The 19,964-nt window shown below is 40.9% G+C and overlaps 1 protein-coding gene across 1 annotated transcript in view; it reads left to right on the forward strand.

Annotated features, from left to right (window-relative positions):
- The window catches only part of LOC117532310 (USP6 N-terminal-like protein), a 75,078-nt gene that overhangs the window by 49,073 nt on the left and 6,041 nt on the right, over window positions 1-19,964 (forward strand). Inside the window, exons 11-13 of the mRNA XM_034195634.1 lie at window positions 1,851-1,916; window positions 11,251-11,350; window positions 17,746-17,898. Of these exons, the coding sequence (XP_034051525.1) occupies window positions 1,851-1,916; window positions 11,251-11,350; window positions 17,746-17,898 (319 nt within the window). The remainder of the gene's footprint in view (window positions 1-1,850; window positions 1,917-11,250; window positions 11,351-17,745; window positions 17,899-19,964) is intronic.

Genomic DNA, 19,964 nt, shown 5'->3' on the forward strand with positions numbered 1-19,964 from the left:
TAAGGTACAAAGTGCTTATTATCATGATGAACTGTCAAAACTAACCACTTATCATATTTCCAGCACATATCAGTCATGGTTATCAGTGAGGTGCATATATACAGTAGTGTTCAGAATAATAGTAGTGCTATGTGACTAAAAAGATTAATCCAGGTTTTGAGTGTATTTCTTATTGTTACATGGGAAACAAGGTACCAGTAGATTCAGTAGATTCTCACAAATCCAACAAGACCAAGCATTCATGATATGCACACTCTTAAGGCTATGAAATTGGGCTGTTAGTAAAAAAAAGTAGAAAAGGGGGTGTTCACAATAATAGTAGCATCTACTGTTGATGCTACAAACTCAAAACTGTTATGTTCAAACTGCTTTTTTTAGCAATCCTGTGAATCACTAAACTAGTATTTAGTTGTATAACCAGAGTTGTTCATGATTTCGTCACATCTGCGAAGAATTAATTTTGTTGGTTTGGAACCAAGATTTTGCTCATTTACTAGTGTGCTTGGGGTCATTGTCTTGTTGAAACACACATTTCAAGGGCATGTCCTCTTCAGCATAAGGCAACATGACCTCTTCAAGTATTTTGTCATATCCAAACTGATCCATGATACCTGGTATGCGATATATAGGCCCAACACCATAGTAGGAGAAACATGCCCATATCATGATGCTTGCACCACCATGCTTCACTGTCTTCACTGTGAACTGTGGCTTGAAGTCAGATTTTGGTGGTCGTCTCACAAACTGTCTGTGGCCCTTGGACCCAAAAAGAACAATTTTACTCTCATCAGTCCACAGAATATTCCTCCATTTCTCTTTAGGCCAATTGATGTGTTCTTTGGCAAATTGTAACCTCTTCTGCACATCTTTTATTTAACAGAGGGACTTTGCAGGGCATTCTTGCAAATAAATTAGCTTCACACAGGCGTCTTCTAACTGTCACAGCACTTACAGGTAACTCCAGAATGTCTTTGATCATCCTGGAGCTGATCAATGGGTGAGCCTTTGCCTTTCTGGTTATTCTTCTATCCATTTTGATGGTTGTTTTCCGTTTTCTTCCACACGTCTGTTTTGTTTTTTTTTTTTGTCCATTTTAAAGCATTGGAGATCATTGTAGATGAACAGCCTATAATTTTTTGCACCTGCGTATAAGTTGTCCCCTCTCCAGTCAACTTTGTAATCAAACTACGCTGTTCTTCTGAACAATGTCTTGAACGTCCCATTTTCCTCAGGCTTTCAAAGAGAAAAGCATGTTCAACAGGTGCTGGCTTCATCCTTAAATAGGGGACACCTGATTCACAACTGTTTGTTCCACAAAATTGACAAACTCTCTGACTGAATGCCACACTACTGTTATTGTGAACACCCCCTTTTCTACTTTTTTTTTTTACTACTAGCCCAATTTCATAGCCTTAAGAGTGTGCATATCATGAATGCTTGCTCTTGTTGGATTTGTGAGAATCTACTGAATCTACTGGTACCTTGTTTCCCATGTAACAATAAGAAATATACTCAAAACCTGGATTAATCTTTTTAGTCACATAGCACTACTATTATTCTGAACACTACTGTAGACCTTCTGCCGAAGAAGGACATCTCAGTTAAAGGCCTTTAGGTCAGTATCCCATTTTTATGTAGGGTTTTGTCTTACAGTATTATGACTAAATCAAATGTGCCACATCATGAAGATTTTCAAGACCAAAAAGTGACATTCCTTAAAAATGGAGGTGAAAATGCTGAGAATTTTAACAATTGCCAGTCCACCCACTGCCTGACTCTTTAAATAATGGTTCTTAAATGTTTTATCATGGGACTCTAATGGCTGAAACAATCTGTTTGTCTCTCTGTAGGACAAAGAGCAGATGTCTGCAGGGATTTACAGCACTAAATGGTTCCTGCAGTGTTTCATTGACAGGGTGAGGAACTTACCTGCATCTTCATTCTCTTATTACGCCTCTCTTTTTGCCTTTAACAAACACAATAATGTCCAATGTTCAGAAACAAGAGGTGACCAAAACAGCTTGTTTGGACTATCATATTGACATCAATACGTAATTACGAGTAGGCAGTTCAGTGGGATAGGGAGTCGAGTTACCAATATTTAGACCTGGGTTCTATTCCTGGTCATGTTTGTGTCTTTGGAAAAGATACTTCCATGGCACTCAGCCCAGCTGTAAAAGGTAATTGGGCTTGTATCCATTTAACTAACGAATGAACTGAGGAACTGTTTTTAAGAAAATCCTTCTCTCAGGTCCTCCGCCATGAAGCTGTATAATGGTGGCTTGCCTCACGAGTTTGCACAGAAACATTTTGGTGCAGACCTGGTAGTAGGATAGGCTTTAGACTACCAATATGAAGATCCAGGTTTGATTTCCAATTACACTACCTCCTTCGTTTGATAAGACACTTCGTCTGTGTTGTCCCACTCCACCCAGTTGTAAATGGGGAGGTAACTTCTGTCACACTGGAAAAGCATGGTCACCAAAGGGCCTCAAGGTCTATGTACTGTAGAACAACTTCCATCCATCCATCCATCCATTTTCTTCCGCTTTATCCGGAGTCGGGTCACGGGGGCAGCAGCTCAAGCAAAGCCGCCCAGACCTCCCGATCCACACACACCTCCCCCAGCTCCTCCGGGGGAACCCCAAGGTGTTCCCAAGCCAGCCAAGACATGTAATCCCTCCAGCGTGTCCTGGGTCTTCCCCGGGGCTTCCTCCCAATGGGACGTGCCCGGAACACCTGTCCAGCGAGGCGTCCAGGGGGCATCCGGAAAAGATGCCCGAGCCACCTCAACTGACTCCTTTCGACGTGGAGGAGCAGCGGCTCGACTCCGAGCTCCTCCCGAGTGACCGAGCTCCTCACCCTATCTCTAAGGGAGCGCCCAGCCACCTTGGAGAGGAAACTCATCTCGGCCGCTTGTACTCGCAATCTCGTTCTTTTGGTCATGAGCCAAATCTCATGACCATAGGTGAGGATCGGAACATAGATCGATCGGTAAATCAAGAGCTTTGCCCCCCTACTCAGCTCTCTCTTCACCACGACGGTCCAATACAGCGACCGCATCACTGCAGACGCTGCACCAATCCGTCTATCGATCTCACTCTCCATCCGTCCCTCACTCGTGAACAAGACCCCGAGATATTTAAACTCCTCCACTTGAGGCAAGGACACTCCACCAACCTGAACAGGGCAAAGCATCTTTTTCCGGTCGAGAACCATGGCCTCGGATTTGGAGGTGCTGATTTTCATCCCGGACGCTTCACACTCGGCTGCAAACCGCCCCAGTGCACGCTGAAGGTCCTGATTTGATGAAGCCAACAGAACCACATCATCCGCAAACAGCAGAGACGAGATTCTGTGGTTCCCAAACCAGACCCCCTCTACACCCTGGCTGCGCCTAGAAATTCTGTCCATAAAAATAATGAACAGAACCAGTGACAAAGGGCAGCCCTGGCAGAGGCCAACATGCACTGGAAACAGGTTTGACTTACTACCGGCAATGCGAACCAAGCTCCTGCTGTGGTCGTACAGGCACTGGATAGCCCTTAGATAGACCCCGGACCCCGTACTCCCGGAGCACCCCCCACAGGGTGCCCTGAGGGACACGGTTGAACGCCTTCTCCAGATCCACAAAACACATGTGGACTGGTTGGGCGAACTCCCATGAACCCTCGAGCACCCGATGGAGCGTGTAGAGCTGGTCCAGTGTGCCGCGACCAGGATGAAAACCACACTGCTCCTCCTGAATCCGAGGTTCGACCATCGGTCAAATTCTCCTCTCCAGTACTCTGGAATAGACCTTACCGGGGAGGCTGAGGAGTGTGATCTCCCTGTAGTTGGAACACACCCTCCGGTCCCCCTTCTTAAACAGAGGGACCACCACCCCAGTCTGCCAATCCAGAGGCACTGTCCCCGATCGCCACGCGATGTTGCAGAGGCGTGTCAGCCAAGACAGTCCCACAACATCCAGAGACTTAAGGTACTCAGGACGGATTTCGTCCACAACGTCTGTAGAACAACTTCTAGGTCTTAATTATCTCAGCGTCAGGTGAAGACAAGTTAATTTATTTGGGTGTTTGTTAACCTGTAGTTTACACATGCTAGTATCAGTTTAGAAAGATTTACAGATGGTTGCTAAATTATAGATCACATCTCATGAAAATATGGTTAAATTCATGCATTTGAACAAATTTTTGTCAGGAGACTCAACTGTAACTCACTGTCTAATTTTCATGTTGACTGTGGAAATATTTATCCTGAGATATCACGAGTTAAGGACGGAGTGCACACCAAGTTCTCTTGGAGTTACATCAAGTTGCCCCAGGCCTTTTCTTGGCCTTCCCAAGCTAAGCATGGGCAGAGCCTTGGTCGCCTGGATTCCCCAGAGCTCCAGAAAAAGATTACTTTTACAGACTTTTACTGAGTGATATGTCTCTGTGTAGGCTCTCAGTTGTCCAGGTGGTTTCCATAGTAGAGAAGCTTGAATCTTCGACTGGACTGGGTTGCTTGACGCGAGGACGTTTCCCTTCAAATCGCAGAAGCTTCCTCAGCTAAAATTCTTGCTCTGGAAGTCTGACTTCTGTCTGACTCTTGTAGAGAAGAATAAAACAGAAGCCAACAAAAGCTGGAGTTTTAAACCTAACCAGACCCCTCCTACTGAGAGGCCGACTGCTATAGGCTAGTGACTAAACAATAGCTCTAATTAGCAACTATTGTGCTGTAGTTAGCACATGGATTAAACATCAATATCCATCAAAATATGACCACGAGTTTTTGTTAAGATGTCAGAGTCCAGGTTGATGATGATGATAATAATAATAATAATAATAATAATCAAATCAATTTAATTTATATAGCGCCAAATCACAACAAACAGTTGCCCCAAGGCGCTTCATATTGCAAGGCAAAGCCATACAATAATTACAGAAAAACCCCAACTGTCAAAATGCCCCCTGTGAGCAAGCACTTGGCGACAGTGGGAAGGAAAAACTCCCTTTTAACAAGAAGAAACCTCCAGCAGAACCAGGCTCAGGGAGGGGCAGTCTTCTGCTGGGACTGGTTGGGGCTGAGGGAGAAAACCAGGAAAAAGACATGCTGTGGAGGGGAGCAGAGATCAATCACTAATGATTAAATGCAGAGTGGTGCATACAGAGCAAAAAGAGAAAGAAAGACTCAGTGCATCATGGGAACCCCCCAGCAGTCTAAGTCTATAGCAGCATAACTAAGGGATGGTTCAGGGTCACCTGATCCAGCCCTAACTATAAGCTTTAGCAAAAAGGAAAGTTTTAAGCCTAATCTTAAAAGTAGAGAGAGTGTCTGTCTCCCTGATCTGAATTGGGAGCTTGTTCCAGAGGAGAGGAGCTTGAAAGCTGAAGGCTCTGCCTCCCATTCTACTCTTACAAACCCTAGGAACTACAAGTAAGCCTGCAGTCTGAGAGCGAAGCGCTCTATTGGGGTGATATGGTACTATGAGGTCCCTAAGATAAGATGGGACCTGATTATTCAAAACCTAGTAAGAAGAAGAATTTTAAATTCTATTCTAGAATTAACAGGAAGCCAATGAAGAGAGGCCAATATGGGTGAGATATGCTCTCTCCTTCTAGTCCCTGTCAGTACTCTAGCTGCAGCATTTTGAATTAACTGAAGGCTTTTCAGGGAACTTTTAGGACAACCTGATAATAATGAATTACAATAGTCCAGCCTAGAGGAAACAAATGCATGAATTAGTTTTTCAGCATCACTCTGAGACAAGACCTTTCTAATTTTAGAGATATTGCGCAAATGCAAAAAAGCAGTCCTACATATTTATTTAATATGCGCATTGAATGACATATCCTGATCAAAAATGACTCCACGATTTCTCACAGTATTACTAGAGGTCAGGGTAATGCCATCCAGAGTAAGGATCTGGTTAGACACCATGTTTCTAAGATTTGTGGGGCCAAGTACAATAACTTCAGTTTTATCTGACTTTAAAAGGAGGAAATTAGAGGTCATCCATGTCTTTATGTCTGTAAGACAATCCTGCAGTTTAGCTAATTGGTGTGTGTCCTCTGGCTTCATGGATAGATAAAGCTGAGTATCATCTGCGTAACAATGAAAATTTAAGCAATGCTGTCTAATAATACTGCCTAAGGGAAGCATGTATAAAGTGAATAAAATTGGTCCTAGCACAGAACCTTGTGGAACTCCATAATTAACCTTAGTCTGTGAAGAAGATTCCCCATTTACATGAACAAATTGTAATCTATTAGATAAATATGATTCAAACCACCGCAGCGCAGTGCCTTTAATACCTATGGCATGCTCTAATCTCTGTAATAAAATTTTATGGTCAACAGTATCAAAAGCAGCACTGAGGTCTAACAGAACAAGCACAGAGATGAGTCCACTGTCCGAGGCCATAAGAAGATCATTTGTAACCTTCACTAATGCTGTTTCTGTACTATGATGAATTCTAAACCCTGACTGAAACTCTTCAAATAGACCATTCCTCTGCAGATGATCAGTTAGCTGTTTTACAGCTACCCTTTCAAGAAATTTTTGAGAGAAAAGGAAGGTTGGAGATTGGCCTATAGTTAGCTAAGATAGCTGGGTCAAGTGATGGCTTTTTAAGCAATGGTTTAATTACTGCCACCTTAAAAGCCTATGGTACATAGCCAACTAATAAAGACAGATTGATCATATTTAAGATCGAAGCATTAATTAATGGTAGGGCTTCCTTGAGCAGCCTGGTAGGAATGGGGTCTAATAGACATGTTGATGGTTTGGAGGAAGTAACTAATGAAAATAACTCAGACAGAACAATTGGAGAGAAAGAGTCTAACCAAATACCGGCATCACTGAAAGCAGCCAAAGAGAACGATATGTCTTTGGGATGGTTATGAGTAATTTTTTCTCTAATAGTTAAAATTTTATTAGCAAAGAAAGTCATGAAGTCATTACTAGTTAAAGTTAAATGAATACTCGGCTCAATAGAGCTCTGACTCTTTGTCAGCCTGGCTACAGTGCTGAAAAGAAACCTTGGGTTGTTCTTATTTTCTTCAATTAGTGATGAGTAGTAAGATGTCCTAGCTTTACGGAGGGCTTTTTTATAGAGCAACAGACTCTTTTTCCAGGCTTAGTGAAGATCTTCTAAATTAGTGAGACGCCATTTCCTCTCCAACTTACGGGTTATCTGCTTTAAGCTGCGAGTTTGTGAGTTATACCACGGAGTCAGGCACTTCTGATTTAAGGCTCTCTTTTTAAGAGGAGCTACAGCATCCAAAGGTGTCCTCAATGAGGATATAAAACTATTGACGAGATAATCTATCTCACTCACAGAGTTTAGGTAGCTACTCTGCCCTGTGTTGGTATATGGCATTGGAGAACATAAAGAAGAAATCATATCCTTAAACCTAGTTACAGCGTTTTCTGAAAGACTTCTACTGTAATGAAACTTATTCCCCACTGCTGGGTAGTCCATCAGAGTAAATGTAAATGTTATTAAGAAATGATCAGACAGAAGGGGGTTTTCAGGGAATACTGTTAAGTCTTCAATTTCCATACCATAAGTCAGAACAAGATCTAAGATATGATTAAAGTGGTGGGTGGACTCATTTACATTTTGAGCAAAGCCAGTCGAGTCTAACAATAGATTAAATGCAGTGTTGAGGCTGTCATTCTCAGCATCTGTGTGGATGTTAAAATCGCCCACTATAATTATCTTATCTGAGCTAAGCACTAAGTCAGACAAAAGGTCTGAAAATTCACAGAGAAACTCACAGTAACGACCAGGAGGACGATAGATAACAACAAATAAAACTGGTTTTTGGGACTTCCAATTTGGATGGACAAGACTAAGAGACAAGCTTTCAAATGAATTAAAGCTCTGTCTGGGTTTTTGATTAATTAATAAGCTGGAGTGGAAGATTGCTGCTAATCCTCCGCCTCGGCCCGTGCTACTAGCGTTCTGGCAGTTAGTGTGACTCGGGGGTGTTGACTCATTTAAACTAACATATTCATCCTGCTGTAACCAGGTTTCTGTAAGGCAGAATAAATCAATATGTTGATCAATTATTATATCATTTACTAACAGGGACTTAGAAAAGAGAGATCTAATGTTTAATAGACCACATTTAACTGTTTTAGTCTGTGGTGCAGTTGAAGGTGCTATATTGTTTTTTCTTTTTGAATTTTTATGCTTAAATAGATTTTTGCTGGTTATTGGTGGTCTGGGAGCAGGCACCGTCTCTACGTGGATGGGGTAATGAGGGGATTGCAGGGTGAGAGAAGCTGCAGAGAGGTGTGTAAGACTACAACTCTGCTTCCTGGTCCCAACCCTGGATAGTCACGGTTTGGAGGATTTAAGAAAATTGGCCAGATTTCTAGAAATGAGAGCTGCTCCATCCAAAGTGGGATGGATGCCGTCTCTCCTAACAAGACCAGGTTTTCCCCAGAAGCTTTGCCAATTATCTATGAAGCCCACCTCATTTTTTGGACACCACTCAGACAGCCAGGAATTCAAGGAGAACATGCGGCTAAACATGTCACTCCCGGTCCGATTGGGGAGGGGCCCCGAGAAAACTACAGAGTCCGACATTGTTTTTGCAAAGTTACACACTGATTCAATGTTAATTTTAGTGACCTCCGATTGGCGTAACCGGGTGTCATTACTGCCGACGTGAATTACAATCTTACCAAATTTACACTTAGCCTTAGCCAGCAGTTTCAAATTTCCTTCAATGTCACCTGCTCTGGCCCCCGGAAGACAATTGACTATGGTTGCTGGTGTCGCTAACTTCACATTTCTCAAAACAGAGTCGCCAATAATCAGAGTTTGATCCTCGGTGGGTGTGTCCCTGAGTGGGGAAAAATGGTTAGAGATGTGAACGGGTTGGCGTTGTACACGGGGCTTCTGTTTAGGACTACGCTTCCTCCTCACAGTCACCCAGTCGGCCTGCTTTCCCGGCTGCTCGGGATCTGCCGGGAGGGAACTAATGGTGGCTAAGCTACCTTGGTCCGCACCGACTACAGGGGCCTGGCTAGCTGTAGGATTTTCCAAGGTGCGTAGCCGAGTCTCCAATTCTCCCAGCCTGGCCTCCAAAGCTACGAATAAGCTACACTTATTACAAGTACCATTACTGCTAAAGGAGGCCGAGGAATAACGAAACATTTCACACCCAGAGCAGAAAAGTGCGGGAGAGACAGGAGAAGCCTCCATGCTAAACCGGCTAAGAGCTAGTAGCTGCGCTAAGCTAGCGGATTCCTAAAAACACGCAAAGTGAATAATGTGTAAATAATTTAGAGGTGATTCAGCAGAGGGAGTGCTTTAGTTAAGGCTCGTGAAGATTACACTGTGAAACAAATCGTTATCTAGTTAACTAGATCAATCTAACTGCGCAGATTAAACAGCTAACAGATACAGCAAAACACTGCTGTGCTCCGGAACAGGAAGTGATACAATACCGCAGTGAGAGCCAACCACCAGTAGAGGTCTACACCCACCTATATTTCATGAGGTGAAAGGTGGAACGTACCATTCAACAAGGCTTGTTGAATGGTACGTTCCAGCTTTCACTAAATTAAATATTCGTTCCATTGAAAGAATGAAAAAAAAATCATTATTTGTATTGTATAACGGCTAAAATAGATCCTTGTCATTTGATATTTTATTAATTTATAAACAACAGAAAAGGGACTTACATTTTGGTGTTTGACATGTGCTTAAGAGTCTAACACGAACTTGAAATAGGAGTCCAAAATTGTTCTCAGTTGTTCGTGATGCCGTCCACTGACGTTGTGTACAGACTGCCATCTGCTTTCGTCTCTCCAGTGAAAATTTGCGGCAGAAATTTGTCCATCTTTTCATCCTAACAGCTCTTCATGTCTCCAGACGGCTTAGGGCATGGTGGATTTGTGTTGTGTGTGTGTGTGTGTGTGTGTGTGTGTGTGTGTGTGTGTGTGTGTGTGTGTGTGTGTGTGTGTGTGTGTGTGTGTGTGTGTGTGTGTGTGTGTGTGTGTGTTAGAAGAATTAGCAGTGTCAATTATCTCCTTCAAATCATCTCTCAGCAAAAAAAAAAAAACTCCGCTATGTTTAGCTAAACACCGCTCCCAGCAGTGTGAGCATGCGCGGTGGTCAGCGTGTGCAATAGCACATTTCATATAGCACCAAAATTGCACGCTAAAACTATTGCACGGTCAGTGAAACACAACGGCAAATGGTATGAATAATCCATATCACGTGACAAACAAGCCATCAATCAAATGACAAGGATCGACTCAGCCGTTATATATTTGAATATATTAATTGCAGTCACATGAAACACTGTTTCTAACAGAAATGGCTGAGGATGTAATTTATTCCAAAGCATTCATCAGTATTACATTTGAAGTAAGGGGGAAATGTGAATAATTACATTGCAGGATGATTTAAGGGTGTGACCCAAAAACAATTTCTACTTGTGTTCCTAAAATTTTCAGTAGGGGTCACCAGTGTTCCTACTGAGTACAGTTAGTCTGGAGCTCTGCCCTGACTTGTCTCAAGGAAACTGGCTGTAAAAGTGATGATTTAATCCGTATATTTAGAATTAATGGCCAACTTTATCAACTTTTTTGGAATGTGTTACAGACCTTAAATGCAGGAATGGATGTATTTTAACAAATGAAATGAAGTTGGCCACACAAAACATGAAATATCTTGGGTAAGGTATAGATGCGGTTGCGTGGAAGGTGGCACTTCCTGTTAATCAGTTGCCCACTATCAAAGAATACCACCTACAAAAAGGCAACTATCCCAAACATAGGTTGCTGCAGAACCGATTCCCTCTGAGGTCACCTTTGAGGAGTGAAATACACAAACACTGCGGCAAAGAGCAACAAATTACAAAATTAAGAAAGTCAACATCCAAATGTTAGTTTCCAGATATTTTGGCATGATTACACAGGATTGAAAGCCCAGTGATATTTGAGCTTCATTGCATTGGTGAAAAACATTAAGAGCTGTAAAGATAAGCTGCTGGTCCTCTCCTCTGTGTGTGCCTGCAATCCTGCGGCGGTGGTCTGGCAGAGTTTGGCAGCTGTCAGCACTTTTATATCCCGCTGAGTCGCTCCGATCAGAGGGGGCTGTAGGCTTCTGAGGTTTGGGAAAGCACCAAACAAACCTCCTGACTCCAGCTACGAAGAGAACTGCACATATCTGAACCGCAAGCATCAACATCAACTAACTCGCAATAGGCAGTGAGATCGTACTGGTGTCCATTTTTTTTGCAGACGCCGTTCACGCTGACTCTTCGCTTGTGGGATATTTTCATTCTGGAAGGCGAGAGGCTTCTCACTGCCATGTCTTACACCATCCTGAAGATACACAAAAGTAAGATGATATCATTCCACACAGTGAAACTCTTATTCACTCAGACGGTGTTGGTCAAAACCCTGAAAACACACTCTATAGTCACCTTTGATTCACTTACATTGGATCAGTTTGTTACCATCAGACATCCTAAGAGCAACTACAGTGGGCACTCAGAAAGTATTTGGCAGAAATTCATGCAGAATGTTTCTTTGTGAATTAGTGATACTATAATATATAGTAGTAGTCGTAGTAGCCATAAGTAGTTGGATAGTGACGTACTTTTTGTGATTTTTGCCTGTGTACACCAGCGCAGTGGAGTCGAGTCAAGTCTGGGAGCATGCACAGTTGCCAGGCTCCATTGACACCACAGAACCTCCTTGGGTCATGGATGGTATAAGAGTGTTCCATGATGCATAACACAAAATGGCCGACGCACATCCAAAATGTCCTTGTAACTATCTGATCTTAACCTAATTGCTTTTCAAAATGGCTGACACACAAAATGTCCGTGTATTTGGTAAAACTATCAGATCCTTTCACAGCTGTCTAATTGATGAAACCATCTGATCTTTTTATATATGGCTGATTGATAAAACCAAAGTATTTGTCTATTTGGAAAAAGAATCAGCATGATGGAACACTCTGTTTTTAATGCGCGACACTACACTACACTACATTACAGACATAAACACACTATAAGACTTTTACATAACAACACTGAACGCAACGTGAACAGATGTCTGCCCATTTTCACTACACTTTGCAGCCATCTCACATAGACACTGATTCAAGCCAGGTTAAGGACTGCCCATGTGAGGGTGCCTAAGGTTGAAGGAACAAATGGTAGCATAGAGTGGAACTCTAGGTTCTTTGTTCCAGGTGTTTGCATGCAACCTGCTCAAGTTCCCAGTGCTGAGATGATTTGTGTATCAGTGTAAAAATTCTTTACAATACAACATCTAAACTTTGAAGTCTGTTTCCTGTCCAGTTCTTTTTGGGGATCACTCACTGTGATAAAAGAACCTAACAATGGCAACTACCCAGGCAGACAATGGTCAATCCCCACGTGTCTAAAGTAACCATCTGTCTGCCACAACCAGGTGGCCTTCTCCAGCCCCTGGGGTCTTCAACACTCATGCAGCTAAGTGCTGGATCAGGCATAGAGAATGGTGCCACGTGTAAATGTGCCATAAATGTAAATGTAAATATATTTAAACCTTCATGTACCTGTATGTGCCTACATTTCTCCTATTTTGGACATAGTTGTAGTTTTTAGTTGTTTCTTCATGTACTTTTTATATGCAGTTCCTTTTTATATTGAAAACAGTGTCAATACCCTGTGTGTCCTGTACGTAGAGCAGGTAGTTAACTATGTCGACCAGGGTTCGAAACCTGTTTGTGTCTTTTGACAGATGGTACGCGTTGTCTCAGTCCACCCAGCTGTAAATGGGTACCAGCCTTGGTTGATGAAGTAACCACGTGATCGAATGTGGAGATAAGCACCAATAGGCCCCAGAACCTTATATAGGACTTCCTTCTGTGTCCTGTACAGTGTTGCCACAGTTACTTTGAAAAAGTAATCCAATTGTTGATTACTGATTACTCCTTGAAAAAGTAACTTAGTTACTTTACTGATTACTCAATTGTAAAAGTAACTAAGTTAGATTACTAGTTACTTTTTTAGTTACTTTCCCCAGCTGCCGACAACAACCCACGTCAACATGACAATGATACCTGTTTTGCCAAAACTCACTTTATAGTCACCCTTTCTTGACTTCAATGAAAATAAATACTTGTTTTATAAAAAGTAAAATAAAGACCTCTTTCTTGACCTCATGTTTATCTGTTGACAGCACTGTAACAGTAAAACTTGCAATTTCTAACCTACGTTGTTTATAAATGTAACTATTAAATTCTTTCTAACATTTTTCTAACATTTAAATTCTCTCTAAACATTTTACTTGTCGAAATTATTATTATTTCCGGTAGTATTAGTAGTTGTAGTAAAAAAAATGGCTTCAAAACTGAACCTTTAATCTAGGGGTGTTGTGGGGGGGCACATCCCTGCCCCATGCCCCCATTCCATCTGGATTCGCCCCTGCTTTGGCGTTTGAGCACAAAGAATGGATAACATTTATTTATGCAGAAAACATGACCAGATTTACAGATAAGAAAGTTTTATTGCGTTTTCACATCATGTGGTCCTCAGAAAGAGAGTTTAGGTGCATTTGAGTGGAAAATAGTGTTAGTTGTTGACGCGTCGCAGAGGATCAGCTGTTTTTAGCAGCAGATACGGAGCAGCTCAGCTCAGAATTCTAAATAAAGGAGAAAAAAAGCATAAAAATGTCTTTTTAAAGCTCAGTGCAGGTGTGCTGTTGTCACCGCGCTTTAAGAGGTGAGGATGAGTCATCGCTGCTGCAGAAAACCGCGGATGAAAAGCTCACAGCTCGCTTAAAGTGGGCAGTTCAGTTGAACCCCGACCTCCTGCCCACGGACCAAGTTTAATGCTGCTATCGACCCACAATGCAAAAATAATAGTAACGCACAGTGACTTGGAGAAGTAACTTTAATCTGATTACTGATTTGGAAAGATTAACGCATTAGATTACTCGTTACTAAAAAAAGTGGTCAGATTAGAGTTACTAAGTAACGTGTTACCAGCATCACTGGTCCTGTATAGTTGACTCTGACATGGCCAAAATGTTGACGCTGACACTCCCTCAGAATGCAAACAGTACTGCTCACAGGGGGTCGTTTTGACAGTTGGGGTTTTTCTGTAATTATTGTATGGCTTTGCCTTACAATATGAAGCGCCTTGGGGCAACTGTTTGTTGTGATTTGGCGCTATATAAATGAAATTGATTTGATTTACTGTAGCAGAATGAAGTGAAACCACCAACACAATGGAGTTGAAATGAAACTTCTCTCTTCTTCAATGAAACTTCTCTTTTGTGACTTAAAAATGTCCATATTTACATCCCTTGACTTGTCTAAAGAAAACTCTTTGGGAAAGTGATTATTTGTTTTTTATTTGCTTGTTTGCCTGATTACTTATTGGCTTTCTTTAATACCTTGAATGAAAGCTGAAAGTCTGTTTCATTGCATCTCTATTTTGGTGGTGCACAGGGGCTCAATTGCAGAAATTGTGTTACTGTCCAAATACGTATGAACCTGTCTGTGGGCAGAGATCAGCATTATGGGTAAGCACAGGGTGCAGACATTGACAGAAACACCTTTGCAGTCCTGTAGACGGCAGCTGAATGTGTACGTCTTTTGTCAGACTTTCCATCAGCAGCACTGTCGCGCTTCTCCAAACGCGTCATGACACACATTATGGTGCTTTCCACCACAAATAAGCACCAAATTACTTGTGTCAAAAAAAACACTGTACACATTTGATTGCCTCCCAGAAGAGCACTTTGTTACGCTACAGTGATCTGAAACCAATGGCACACCACAACTGCTTTTATATCATCTTTTCAGTTGTGTGATTCAGAAAATGTTTGTCAGTAAGAAATGGATGTTGTTTCTTGCGATTATCAAAGTAGAGGCTTATTGGATTCATTCAGTGAGTGGGGGTCTACAAAAAAAAAAAAAAAAAAATCCCTCAGGAACTTCATAAAAACTGCTTTATTTTCAGCTGTGAACTATCTATTTGGGCCATGTTGGCATCTTTTAATGTCATAATCTGTTTTTATTCTTTTGTATGTTACTTTAAAAAGGAGCGTTAGCACCAGGGAACATGTCTGGGCTTGTTCAGGCAGCCACATGTAAAGTTTGTTGTTTGTATGTACAGTCAGGGCTATAAGCATTTGGACATTGACACAATTTTATTTTATTTTTTGCCTCTACAACACTGCAGTGGAGATGAAGTGAGGGTTTTTTCACCAAAAATATCACATGATCAAATATCAAATAGGGTATTTTCCTGATTTTACCATACCTTGGTTTCTGACTGGTAACTGGAAGACAGACAAACAGACATAAAACCAGAACCTCCATCCACTTTTGGTGGTGTAGGTAAATCCATAATAGAAAAATGAGTGGCTGAGGCACTTTTGATTGAAATTTAATGCAAAATGTACACCAAATTAGCTTTTCAATATTAATTTCAAATGGCTACAAAATCCACAATCTGGATCAAACTTCGTCAGGTTTCAAATATGAGAGTGTTTGGGACACGTTTGATTAAGATATAATGTAAAATGTACATTAAACTGGGTTTTCAATGTTAAATATATATGACCACAAAACCTGTAATCCGGATCAAATCTACAACCCCTGGCAAAAATTATAGAATCACCGGCCTCAGAGGATGTTCATTCAGTTGTTTAATTTTGTAGAAAAAAAGCAGATCACAGACATGACACAAAACTAAAGTCATTTCAAATGGCAACTTTCTGGCTTTAAGAAACACTATAAGAAATCAAGAAAAAAAGATTGTGGCAGTCAGTAACGGTTACTTTTTTAGACCAAGCAGAGGAAAAAAATATGGAATCACTCAATTCTGAGGAAAAAATTATGGAATCACCCAGTAAATTTTCATCCCCAAAACTAACACCTGCATCATATCAGATCTGCTCGTTAGTCTGCATCTAAAAAGGAGTGAACACACCTTGGAGAGCTGTTGCACCAAGTGGACTGACATGAATCATGGCTCCAACACAAGAGATGTCAATTGAAACAAAGGAGAGGATTATCAAACTCTTAAAAGAGAGTAAATCATCACGCAATGTTGCAAAAGATGTTGGTTGTTCACAGTCAGCTGTGTCTAAACTCTGGACCAAATACAAACAACATGGCAAGGTTGTTAAAGGCAAACATACTGGTAGACCAAGGAAGACATCAAAGCGTCAAGACAGAAAACTTAAAGCAATATGTCTCAAAAATCGAAAAATGTACAACAAAACAAATGAGGAACGAATGGGAGGAAACTGGAGTCAACGTCTGTGACCGAACTGTAAGAAACCGCCTAAAGGAAATGGAATTTACATACAGAAAAGCTAAACGAAAGGCATCATTAACACCTAAACAGAAAAAAACAAGGTTACAATGTGCTAAGGAAAAGCAATTGTGGACTGTGGATGACTGGATGAAAGTCATATTCAGTGATGAATCTCGAATCTGCATTGGGCAAGGTGATGATGCTGGAACTTTTGTTTGGTGCCTTTCCAATGAGATTTATAAAGATGACTGCCTGAAGAGAACATGTAAATTTCCACAGTCATTGATGATATGGGGCTGCATGTCAGGTAAAGGCACTGGGGAGATGGCTGTCATTACATCATCAATAAATGCACAAGTTTACGTTGATATTTTGGACAATTGAAAGGATGTTTGGGGATGATGAAATCATTTTTCAAGATGATAATGCATCTTGCCATAGAGCAAAAACTGCAAAAACATTCCTTGCAAAAAGACACATAGGGTCAATGTCAATGAGCAGATCTGATTTGATGCAGGTGTTAGTTTGGGGATGAAAATTTACTGGGTGATTCCATAATTTTTTCCTCAGAATTGAGTGATTCCATATTTTTTTCCTCTGCTTGGTCTAAAAAAGTAACCGTTACTGACTGCCACAATCTTTTTTTCTTGATTTCTTATAGTGTTTCTTAAAGCCAGAAAGTTGCCATTTGAAATGACTTTAGTTTTGTGTCATGTCTGTGATCTGCTTTTTTTCTACAAAATTAAACAACTGAATGAACATCCTCTGAGGCCGGTGATTCCATACTTTTTGCCAGGGGTTGTAGATCAAACTTTCTCACCCCATACAGGATGCCATTCTGCATAACACTGTCAAATATGAAAGAAGTCTGATCTTTTACGACAGATTTATGATTTTTTTTAACTTTCATTCAATGTTAAAGATAGTGATTTTTCCAAAATTCCAAGCTTTTTCCTGACTTTTCCCTTTAATCTATGACCTTGAAAATGTAATCAGTCCTCCCCTATCAGGATATGAATCTTCAGTAAAAATTTCATAATGATATATGAAAAGTTGTGGGATCCGAGCTGTTCACAACAAACAAACAACCAGGGTGAAATCATTACCTCCTCTAACTTCATTGGCTGAAGTAATCCTTAGATTTACTTCATCCAATTACTTATGGGCTCCCAAAATGAAATCACTGCAGACAAAACAGTTCATAATATGATGTTTCTGTTATCACTCCGGAATTAAATCAAAAAGTCTTCACTAGAACTGTATCTTCAGCGTTCCCTTTCATGTCCATTGTGGTGATGTACAGATGCACAATAGCTAAAATTGTTGCTGTCAATACTTATGTTCTGCCTCAGGATGTCATGTTTGGATAAATTCAGTGGATTATTAAAAAATGCAAAATTTATCCTCAGAGAATGTTGAATATTTCAGCGGGCTGCAGGTCTAATGTATGAGCTGTGTGCGTGCACAGAACGGCTGTTGAAGATGTCCCTGGAGGAGCTCAGGGAGTTCCTGCAGGAGCGGATTGCTCAGACTTTCTACGCCAGCGATGACCTGGTTATTGAACAGCTGCAGGTCTCCATGAATGAACTGAGGAAGATGAAGCTGGACCTTCCTCCTCCAGGTACACCGGCGCCACCTGCAGTCCGAGCTCAGTACTGTCTCAAAGGTTTCAATGCAGCAGCCTGGATTGGTCACATCATTAAAGAAGTCCATGCACTTCGATATTATCACACTTTTTCCTCAAATTTACCTCAACAAAACAAGATACACATTTCAGTTTATTATAAACACAACCATCTTACAATACCTTTACTTATGTATATAGGGATTATTTAAGGATGGGTATTGCTAAGATTTTATCTATCGATACCATTATCAATTCCGCTTATCGATCCGATTCCTTATCGGTTACTTTATCGATACCTCTTGTGAATTTTCTGTGTAATAAAAGTAGGTTTTACAGGTTTTCTACATCAACAACATTTTATTGAGTCTTAAAGTAAATAAATATGAAATTGGTCACTGGATCCTTAAACTCTGGACATAAATAAACTCTACATGGTGGATCCTTGATCTCTGAACATAAATAGAAATAAAAAAAATCTGTAGTTTTTGTCAAATGCATTTCCTTTCAGACATTATTGGCATTAATGTCTTTCCATATATCTGAGCTGAGCTCTTACAGCTCGCTGTGCTGCATGTCAGGATGTAATTCATAAAGACAACAACAACAACGACAACAAATGCTGAGCCATTAATTATTATACATAAAACAAATGTACACAAACGTGCTGAGATGTGAACAGCTTAATGCTAACTTTAACATTGAAAACACCATAGACATGCTAACGCATTGGCATGGGTCCCGTTTTTAAGTTATAAAATATGTCAATCAACTGTTTCAGAAGACCATAGCAGGTCGGTTTAACATATAAAGGTAAATATTACTCATAGGCATATGCTCTTTAGGGTTTTAGTGGGGAAAAATTAAGATGAAGCGAAATAAAACAAAGAACCAATGAGCCAGCGGATCGAAGCACTGCTTCATTGATTCACGCTTCATAGTTAAAGTGGAGTCACGCTGCAGAAGCGGTTGATTACAGACCCGCTGCAGGGTCTGTAGTCAACGTAGAGAAATGATCATTTTCCCGACAAACACCCTCAAAAATAATGGCTGCTCTGAAGGACCGATAAGGGAATCATTAAGCAACAAGTCTATTGATATCAGTGGATCGAATCATTTCTTAGCGATACCCGAAAAGAACCGGTTCTCGTTACCCAACCCTAATATATTTAGCATCATCATGACTTAGCATTAGCCCCCACTGGCCATAGCTAAACCCAATGAAGCCATCGATTTGTACATGGTGGAAATCAAATTTGAAATGAATTCCAGTTCATCCACAGCAACACATGGTGGATGTTGAGCTCCGTTATGTGTGTGTAACATCTTGAAGTGACTTATGTTATTATTTGATGCTGTGTAAATGAAGTGAAGTGAATTTAATTAAGCAGAGTGCTGACGTGTCAGTCTTTCTTAACACATTTCTCCACAGAGATGTTTCTGTGCCCTGTACAAACCCCATGTGGTGATGATAACATGAATGTCTACTACTGGATATTAATGCTGGCTAAACTCCCTGGTGCTTAGTATGCAACATTTAGCATTAGAGTGTGAGAATGTGATTGTGCATATTAAGCCCGGTTCACACGGCAAGATAATTAGGCCGATATTGGACCCGATCTTACCCTTCCGACAATCTTCAGGACGCCCTGACAGTCGTGATGACGCTAAATATAATCTTATAGTGGAGCAGATAAGTTTGATTTTTGGCCAGAATTGTTCACTTGGTGATTCAAGCATCAGATTTGGCATGAATGTTCTTCATAAACCAGTGTTTGAGAAAAAAGTACGGGCCACTTGAAAATCCAATATGGCGGCCAGGTAGGGGTCAAAGAAGAATTACACAGGGGTCAAAATTTAAAAATGCTCCAATCATATTGAAAGCTACACCACATTATGTGTCTGATCACAAAGATTCCAAAAAGGTATAGTTTGGACTAGCTATGACTGAATGTTACGGAGTTATGAGGTAAAAGGAGCAAGAATGGTGACAAACGTCAGTTTCAGTTTGTACAGGGGTGAAAAGTTAAAGTTGCTCCAATCTTTGTAAAATGATGCAAATT

The sequence above is a fragment of the Thalassophryne amazonica genome, chromosome 2 (assembly GCF_902500255.1).
Source record: "Thalassophryne amazonica chromosome 2, fThaAma1.1, whole genome shotgun sequence".
Lineage (NCBI taxonomy): Eukaryota > Metazoa > Chordata > Actinopteri > Batrachoidiformes > Batrachoididae > Thalassophryne > Thalassophryne amazonica.